We start from the raw sequence: 9,364 nt of genomic DNA, 5'->3' as shown, positions 1-9,364 counted from the left end.
GTTCTTTCCACGTACGGGTCTCGGACGTAGTAACATCCAAAATCTTTTGGACCCACTAGTCCAAGCCTTCGACCCTTGGTGGAGTCCACCGAGTTGCTGAAATAAATGAAAGAAGAGGGATCAGTAACAAAATGGGGTGATCTCTAACTAGAAGAAAAGGCAAACAATGAATTTACAATTACAGTTCCACAATTCCAGAAAGGATGGAGTCGTGGCCAGAATGATGTCCCTGATGGCAAATGCAACGAACTGTTCCATCCACCCACGGTCGTTGTCATTATCCATACTAGTTAGTAGAGCATGGTGGCCACGTTTGCTAAAATTTATCATTCTCCCGCGGAAAATCTTGGGGGAATAAAGGTTCATTAATCGAGCCAGGGTTAGGTCCTCTCCCATCTCCTGGCATAGCCGCCGAAGACAAGCAACTGTCCTTCACACAGAAGGACTTACTTATGCTAAGCATACCTGGTAACGGATGCAGAACTCCACGATAACGGGGTCAAGCTCCCCACTAAAAAAAGGGCCCCAAAGTGAAAGGATACGTATAAAAATACGTGAAACCCTTCTTGGGTAAGGCTATCCGCTCTGCTAGGTCAGGAGCAATGATATTTAAATCATGGCAATGTCAATCTTCCTTCACAACAGGAATGCTGGAAGGACGGATGGAAGAAGAATACATGCCAACAACCCATGTGCAAGGGTTAGCGAAAGGATACTTCTCTTTGAAGTCTTTAGTTGTGAAAGACTTCTTGGGATAATGGTGTTCATCATAGGAGGAGCAACATCACTAGCTTTACCTTTGTTCTTTGAGGAACTAGGGTTTCTAGAATAAGAAGCCATTGTTATCAGAAGAGAGAAAAGGGTTTTTTTTTCTGAAGAAGGAGATTAGAGAAAGTTTAAGACAAGTTCGAGTTGAGTAGTTTGAGAAAGCTTAGAAAGTTATGAAGTGTAAATGAAGAAGTTTGATGCGTATAAGTAAAGGAATATGCGGCTAAAATTGTGGCCATAATTACCTCGATAACCGGCAAAAGTGGTGATAAATCGTGAGATGATACGTCTGGGGCATTAAATGCGGAGAGACGTGCGTCTAATCAACCGTTAGAAACTTTTCAGAGGGGGTCCGAGAATTTTCCGCCAAAAAAAAGTATCTCTACCAACTTTCCGGTGACAAAAAGTTATGCCACCAGAAAATATGGGGACTATCTGTATAGGGTAAAATATGTTCATATTAAATGATCATGTGAGAAAGTGACACGTGGAGCCGAGGACAGAAGACGGTCAGGACCGAAGGCGACGATCTCGTTTTTTACCGGGCAAACTGATATTCATAAAGGCAAAATAAATGACTGCCACCCGATAGCATTCAATGAAGAATATTCTATGCCATTAAGTGCACGGTCCATTATAGAGAATATGACATTCAGTGCCTATCGTTACACATTTTTCAATGGCCCTCATAATTATCATTTAAGAGGGGCTTGATCCTAGGACCTTGTTCCCTAGGTGCTACTATAAATAGTGAGCTCTATCATCATTGTAGAGACATGAATTTTCTGACAAACATATACTATACTCTGTTCAAAACTTAATATAATTTTACCTTCTTGCTTATTTATTTTGTTATTACTATCCCCGGAATTTTCTGACAAACATATACTATACTCCGGAATCAAGATTTTTGTTGTTTTATCTCAACTTCAAGGCAAGTCTTACATTTTCATCTAATTTATTTATCATTTTGGGATCAAATTAATTCATTTGTTTATAAACCTCGTATAATTTTAACTGTATCATTTTACGGGTAAACACGGACGCCAAACCTTGTTGCAGGCTTGCAGCTCTATTTGTGGCTCTAAGGGATTGCACATGGATTTTTGTAAAAAGCAAATCTAATTAGGAAAAGTACCTCACTGTATAGTGGCCAAAATTGCTCCTTTCTTTAAATCTTTAAGTGACACGTCTCCTTTTTACTTTGACAATTGAATCCATATCTGACCTCAACCCCCCGCAATACCCCTTTTGCGTAGTCTTTTAGAGCAAACTTTTTATACAAAGTTCTTTTAAAGTTTAGGAAAGAACATGTAATTATGATGACTAGTTGGAGCTATAAGTTTTAAAACTAAAGGGACTTATAAAAGTCCGTTGTGACAGTGGACAAAAAGCAGTGAGAGTACTGAATCTTGGAGAGCTCTTTGCATTCGCACGCTTAATTATGCGCTTTTTGCACCATATGCTTAGGTGAATATATTACCAATGGTGAATGCCATTTTTGCACCAAAACTCGAAATTATGATCATTTTGTTAAAATTACAAGTTCTTTTCCAAATATTAAATTCCGCCTTATCACTCAAGTGTAGAGTTCCAATTGTTATAATTGCTTGTAGTGGTCGACACTATCCCTTCACCAAGAATAGATTTCTGGTCAGATTCAAACTCTATGGTCTACACGTAAGTGATTTGAGGTGTGAGTGCGTATGTTAAGGACCGTTTGGCCATAGATTTTGCCTATATTTTGGCTAAAACAAAAATATCACTATTATATTTTTTAAAAATTGCCCCAAATTTTTGTATTTTATAAAAGAGTCCACCATTTATTATTTTGTAACGATGTTGCTTCATCTTGTCGGTCATCTGATAGTGTATCAAATGATAATTTTGTATCAAATTTATTTATGTTCTGGACTATGATTTGCGATAATATAATGAATGTTATTGATAATGGTACTGTTGGGTATTTATGATAGTTTTTAGAACTTGTGGGTATAAGTCATGTTTCGTGTTTTTCCAAACCAAACTTCACCCAAAACAGATGTCCAAACACATTTTCATCTTCAAATCAAACTTCACCCAAATCAGATTTTTCATAATAAATTTGGGAATCTATGGCCAAACGCTAGCTAAATGTAAAGTCAAGTCTCATAAGTCACTCGTACTTCAAGGAAAAACATTCTCTATTCAATTATGCTAGTGTATTCATGTCGGATCCTGCACTTTAGGAGGATCCGACATGCACCCGTCACTTTTGAAGAGTTCGATCAACATAGATTTTATATATATATATATATAGTATGAATTAAAACTTAGAAACAAATTGGAAGTTAGAAATAAAACTTTTCAAAGGACTGAAGTATGACAAAGAGGACAATTTAATTTGACTTTGAAAATTCTAACAGAACTGCCAAATGGACCACGTTCAATACAAATTCAAATGTAAGTTTGACACTATACGATAATATTCAACGAATAAACAGTTTCCGCTTTAATGATTCTGAATTCCACCCCATAGGACACTGCGAAAGTCATATTATTCTAGATATAGCAGTAAGCACCTGAGAATTGTTTCACAAAGTCAGCAACTGCGTATGCGCATTATCATACCAAAGACATCAAAAATCAAAGTTAAGAGAAGGGATCTATGTTGCTTGGACTCTTCAAAAATGCCGTCGGACATGTTGAATCCTCCAAAAGTAGTGAATTTTTTGGATGATTCAACACGGGTGCAACAACATTTTTGCATAGTCCGAGTAACATAGAAAAGGAGTTTGTGTTTTCACCTGAGAGAGTAGATATAAACAGCCAGAAGAGGCAGCATTTTTGAAAGAGCTCCAAAAGAATCTTGACAGACAGTGATGATCAAAGAGGCTACTACTGAATCTGAGATGCATCACATTTGAGCAAAAAACTATGGCACCAATTACAAAAACTAACAATATCCAAGCTTTTCTTGCCATGAAACTCTTAAATATGGAAGCAAAGCAAATAAAGACAATAGAACCAAGTTTAAAGATTCCATCTTTGTCCCGTTGATACAGTGATTGAATGAAGAGGGCTAGGTTTCCTACAACCACTGAACTCTGAGATATCGTTGCCTGCATCAGAAAAGATAGAGATATACCATAATTTGTTAATTATATATTTAGGACAGCATAGAACATAAGGCGGTGAACAGAAAATTGAACAAGGGAGGATATACAATGCCAAGTCAATCGCGCTTAGTCGTTGATGAGGACGAGCAACGATGAGGTCTCTCGTTTCATATTTTATTTAAACAAAAACTCCTATTATCTAGAGTTAGAAGTTTCATTAGAAACATGCAAGATGAGGCTTTGCCAAGGCTCGTTTCATATTTTACTCGCCCCCCTCCTCTTTCTAAAGGGGCTTGTACATTTCACTCTATGTCTACTAAAACGAGGGTTAGAACGAGTAGATGAACACCTCAATTTAGTGGCTTCTTTGACCCTAATTTTTCATTTCCGCTTTAACTTCCCTGGTTTATGGGATTAATTAATTGGATATATACCTCGAACAAGTTTCCAACTCAAAATTTTCTTGGAATTGACCAAACTTGTTCGATCCAAAGTGTTTCAAGCGGGAATCGATTGCGATACCTATAATGTTTCATACCAACAGCTACTATGACGATAGGTGTAGAATACTGCACCACACACCACTACTACTTTATACATTTGGGAAATAATTTTTTATTTTTAATTTATCTGTTGGTTCGGTTGGGTTGTGAATATTATCGGTTTGATATATCGATTATTGGTTTATACATATGCTAAACTAATAATTGAACCGATAAGATATCAGTTATCGGTATCAGTTAATCAGTTATCGATTGTTATCAGTTCAGTTATCGGTTTATCCGATAAGATAACTTAATTTAGAGGGAAAAACGTAGCGTATAATACTAATTGATCTTATAACTTTGACTCTTTCAATTATGTTCTAAATAGTGAATAAAAGTTTCATGGACACATGTCTACCCTCATCAAAAAGTTTGTTTAATTGCATACAACAATAAATTTTGCTCAAATGTACTTCATATATTCACACACGAATAAACATCAAGAGATTATGAAATAAAAGAGGATGACGACAATGACTAAAGAACTCATTATTAATTTTTTCATCAAACACAATAATGTTCTATTATTTAAGAGCGAAATATTAAATATATTGATACTATGAAATGCACTTATCCAACAATTGTAGCAAGAGCAATAACATATTCTCGAAAAGTAGCACGCGTACTCCGGGCTATTCGAGAGGATTTATTGGGAGATCAATTAGCAGAATATACTTAACACTGAAAATATTAGAGGACGATAATTACAAAAGCTGCTTTCATATCGGGAACTAAGAGATTTGCTCAAGTCCGCTTGTTCAAACACAGTAGAAACAACAAAAAATAGTAGCAATTACATCTTGAAAATTAAGAAGTCCAAACATAATACTAATAGAGAATGAAGTCATAAGATGGCTTTAAATACCTAAGAGTATAATTATAATTTTGATAAAGCTTATTGGGTTATCGGTTAAAGTATTAAAAAAATTGGCAAACCGAGACCCAAACCGATAACCCAATAATCAAATAACACAAAACTATTACACTCAATAACTCGATACCGATAACCCAATTAGCTTTTTTTGGTTCGGGCTATTGGTTATACCCCGATATATGCCCAGCCCTAGACGTAGTTCAAGTCAAGAAGCCATCATATCTTCCATGTTAATGGGATTATAGAAACGCATACCTTGTTCTTTGGTTTGGAACTGATCGCTCTACTATTGTTCTTGGAACGTCTTCGAATACGGAGTCTTTCAAAAAATCGATGGAGTTTCGATTTCAAGGATTTTGATTTCTGGGGATTTGGAGAGGTGGGTGTTTCAGATTTAAGATGGATCAAGAATCTGCAGTACTTGAACTTGAGAGAGAATGGGAAAAACTTGCACTTGGGTAAAAAGTTGGAGGCTACCAATTTGAAATCCAAGTTCTTGGCCTTGGCCTGTACATTGAGTTTCCATGAATGGCATTGCCGTCCTACTTCCATTCTCCCAGAGGCCACAACTTGGTTTACTAGCCGTTAGGGCCTTTTAAATCCATTTCTTTTTTTTTCCTTTTGTTTCGTTTGAGTAGTAATGATTTAATTATTTTAAGGAACCATTCTAAAGATGTACTACAGCTAATATCCTGTTTCATTTGGCTTGCGGAGCAGTTATATTTCAACAATAGCCCTCACTTGTGTGCTAGTTAACTTCCTAGTTTAAAATTACATCAAAATTAATTATGCTAAGTTATAATTAGAAAAATTACATATAAAAATATTTAAAATGCACATTTGGTTTAGTGACGTTGTAGATGATTGAAATCATTTCAACCTGGGTGAATACATATGCGCTTGTTCCAATCAAACACTTGAACCTACTCACAAGTGTGCCTATTGAACAATTATTTGACAATTCTACACAAATCAAAGCGCGTGCATGCTACTTGCTATTGACATATCAAGTAACACCAATCAGAAAAAGACACGTCAACTAAGAATAGACAAGTCAAAATTTCAAGAAAACAAAGACAAAGAAAGAGATATTAACCGGAAAAGAAGACTTGTGGCGAATGTTCATCTTCTCCAATTAATTATTTCTCATTTTGTTGTCTTTCTTCTTTCTCTTGAAATGAAAAATCAATCTGCTAGGTCAGGAAGAAGAAAGTTAGTGGGAATAAACTGCTACCGTCCTCCAATCCATTTTCAATTCTTCAACCACCTCTGCAGATTTTGGAATTCATAAAATGCATTTTCTGCAGATTTTTCTTGTACCTGCCAATGGTAACTTCAGATTCTTAAACATTCAACTAATAGTGATGCTATTGATTTGATTCTAACTTGTTCTTCACTTGATCAGTTACAAACTACACTAATATATCCTAATTGCTCCCTTCAATTTGACTTATTTCTCTTGAGCTATGTTAAAAAAATTATGTTCCATCTCTAATATATCTTATTCAGCTCGTTCAAGTGGCTTGATTTTCATTTCTCGTGGCCATAAAACTAGGCTTATACCCTGTTTGGCCAAGCTTTTTTTTTGGGCCAAAAATACTTTTTTTTAGTCAAAAATGCTTTTGGCCAAAAATTGAGGTGTTTGGCTAAGTTTTTAAAAGAAAAAAAAAAGTATTTTTGAGTAGATGCAGAAATAGTTTTTGAGAAGCAGAAAAATATAGCTTCTCTCCAAAAGCACTTTTTTGAGAAGCACTTTTGAGAAAAATATACTTAGAAGCAGTTTTCAACAGTTTGGCCAAACAATAATTACTGTTCAAAAGTGTTTTTCATATTAATTAGCCAAACACAAATCGATTCTCACAAAAAATACTTTTGGAAAAATCACTTCTCAAAATAAGGCTATTAATTATTTCTAAAGTAAAACCCTAATATCTCGTCGGAAAGTAAAGAGGGGAAGTATCCCTTAGAGTGGTGGCAACAGATAAGATAAGAAGGGAAAATGGATAGAAAAAAAATTATAAATGATAAATTAAGTGTTTTCACTCTCTCTATAAGAGGTGTGATACACTCTCTATACCATGTATGCATCATGTGTTCAATAGGCACAATTATGAACAAGTTTAGGTGTTCAATTGGAATAGGCTTAATACAAGTGTCTAAATAAAAGATTCGGACAAGTTTAAGAGATAGTGTATGTATTTAGCCTTTCAGTGTTAATCAGAGATATTGATAATAGACTATAGCTGGGTGAATGGCCAATGCCTTCAAATACCCGACACAAATCCAAATGCCGGACTAATGGACTTGGGATGCCGAATCACTAAACCGAAAAAAAGATATTCAAAAGGTGGTATTCATTATTTTGCAGGTTTATTGCGAATATACCTATTTCTTAGGATTAAATGAATTTTATCCTCTTTACTCCTTTCATTGGAATGAAGGGGAGCCTTGGCGTAGTTGGTAAAGTTGCTGCCATGTGACAAGGAGATCACGGGTTCAAGCCGTGGAAACAGCCTCTTGCAGAAATACAGGGTAAGGCTACGTACTATAGACCCTTGTGGTCCGGCCCTTCCCGGGACCCCGTGCATAGTGGGAGCTTAGTGCACCGGGCTACCTTTTACTCCTTTCATTGGAACTACAGTCATATATATTGGTTGTGGGGTTATTAAGGAACTAATGATTGTTTTTTCGAGTTTGATTGTTGAAGCTCTTTCATATTGATACCAAGGCTGAATAATACATAACGCGTTTGTTCAATTTGAGTAGTGAATTGAAATTTGTTGAAAATTGAAACCAGAGCTTCATGATATGTTAAAAGTTTTATAGAAGATTCCCTATGTTAAGACATTAGATTGCTCTGAGCTTCAAAGAACAGCAAGAACCATCAAACCTTCAATCATCATATGATATAGCTACTCATTTTAATCTTTATTTGTCCAAAGAGAAAATAAAATGAAAAGACAAATTTTAACGGAGCAAAGAGGAAATATTTTACGACTGTATAGTGAAAATTTATATAGTCGACTTCAAATTTTCAACAGGGCAACATGGACAGTGGTAATTCATATATCCTACCTCAATTTGCTTGGGATAGAGACGTAGTTGCTACTTCACGATTACCTAGTGGAGAAATCGACTGCAATGAATATGACAAAAGCCATTTGTCAATACATGTCACATAAAAATCATGGTAACATTTTGGTAACACCCAAACTTTCTCACCATCCACAAATTCTCCTAAGCAAATTGGACATTCACTCGCCCATAAACCACCACCGGAATCTGCCACAGAGTTTTCTTCTTAATGCCTTTAGCAGCAACAACTCGAGACTCCTCTGCGGTTTCATGGACCAACGACCTATGACTACAACGTAAAGTACACTTAATTATGCACGGAGCAAAACAACAAGGATTATGATCATATTTGTGTTGAAATTTGAATCATTAAGGTACATCATCTATCTGATTTTTATTTGTTGGTGGCATACTTTTCTGTTATGTCTCAAGTAGAAGAAGCCGACGATTGAAATTCATCATGTTCCTATAGCTAGCTGATCAAGAATCAATTCCTGCATGTCAAATAATAAAAACCTAATTTTTACTATAGTACATAGCTAAGAAAAAGGGAGAAGAAATATAAAAAAGAATCTATGAGCTACAAAAATAGAAAATGAAGTCATTGGGGCTTGCAAACTTTTTCTTTTTTCAAGCATCTTGTGTCCAGAATTCATAACCCACATGCTTAACTAATCCAGATTCGCACTATAGAAACCTGATCATGGGGTTAACGCTCCCTACAGAAGATCGAGGGCTCCATTCCCAAGATGCGCACCCAAGACATCTGGATAAAGAGGGCTCCATCCAGATTTGCCTTTATCACTCTGGCCACCACACTCTTCTATAGTGCGTGCAAGCTCTTCAAGAAAAACCAATTTGAATTTTTTTTCTTTTGTTTGTGTGAATTTTTATGTCTGAGAATGCTGAATAGATTCGAAAAAGAAAATATTACACCCCACATTTTCGTATGTAAAGGTGTGTCGTAAGCAAACTAATGTAAGATAAAAAATGAGATCATCTTT

The 9,364-nt window shown here is 35.7% G+C and overlaps 1 protein-coding gene across 2 annotated transcripts; it reads right to left on the bottom strand.

Moving 5' to 3' along the window:
• Nucleotides 1-3,130: 3,130 nt before the first annotated feature.
• On the bottom strand, nt 3,131-6,543 carry LOC107789788 (uncharacterized). Of its 2 annotated transcripts, none has more exons than XM_075232488.1 (3): nt 6,382-6,543; nt 3,555-3,869; nt 3,131-3,329 (listed from the first exon to the last, which is right to left on the bottom strand). In XM_075232488.1, exons 1-3 carry the CDS (start codon nt 6,409-6,411, stop codon nt 3,300-3,302), a joined length of 375 nt encoding a protein of 124 aa, XP_075088589.1. In that variant the 5' UTR covers nt 6,412-6,543; the 3' UTR covers nt 3,131-3,299. The 2 variants fall into 2 exon arrangements, with proteins under 2 accessions (XP_075088589.1, XP_016467142.2); XM_016611656.2 differs by lacking the exon at nt 6,382-6,543 and adding an exon at nt 5,541-5,943.
• Between the last annotated feature and the right edge of the window lie 2,821 nt (nt 6,544-9,364).

The sequence above is a fragment of the Nicotiana tabacum genome, chromosome 2 (genome assembly GCF_000715075.1).
Source record: "Nicotiana tabacum cultivar K326 chromosome 2, ASM71507v2, whole genome shotgun sequence".
Classification (NCBI taxonomy): Eukaryota; Viridiplantae; Streptophyta; class Magnoliopsida; order Solanales; family Solanaceae; genus Nicotiana; species Nicotiana tabacum.
Note: the sequence above shows the minus strand (reverse complement) of the source record. Positions and strands in the feature narration are given on the sequence as shown.

Coding starts and splice junctions, on each gene's coding strand:
- LOC107789788 (XM_016611656.2), bottom strand. CDS start 5,837: ATGGAAGTAGGACGGCAATGCCATTCATGGAAACTCAATGTACAGGCC. Junction 3,870..5,540: donor GTTCCAAACCAAAGAACAAG/GTATGCGTTTCT, acceptor TTTCTGATGCAG/GCAACGATATCTCAGAGTTC. Junction 3,330..3,554: donor GTTTATATCTACTCTCTCAG/GTGAAAACACAA, acceptor AACAATTCTCAG/GTGCTTACTGCTATATCTAG.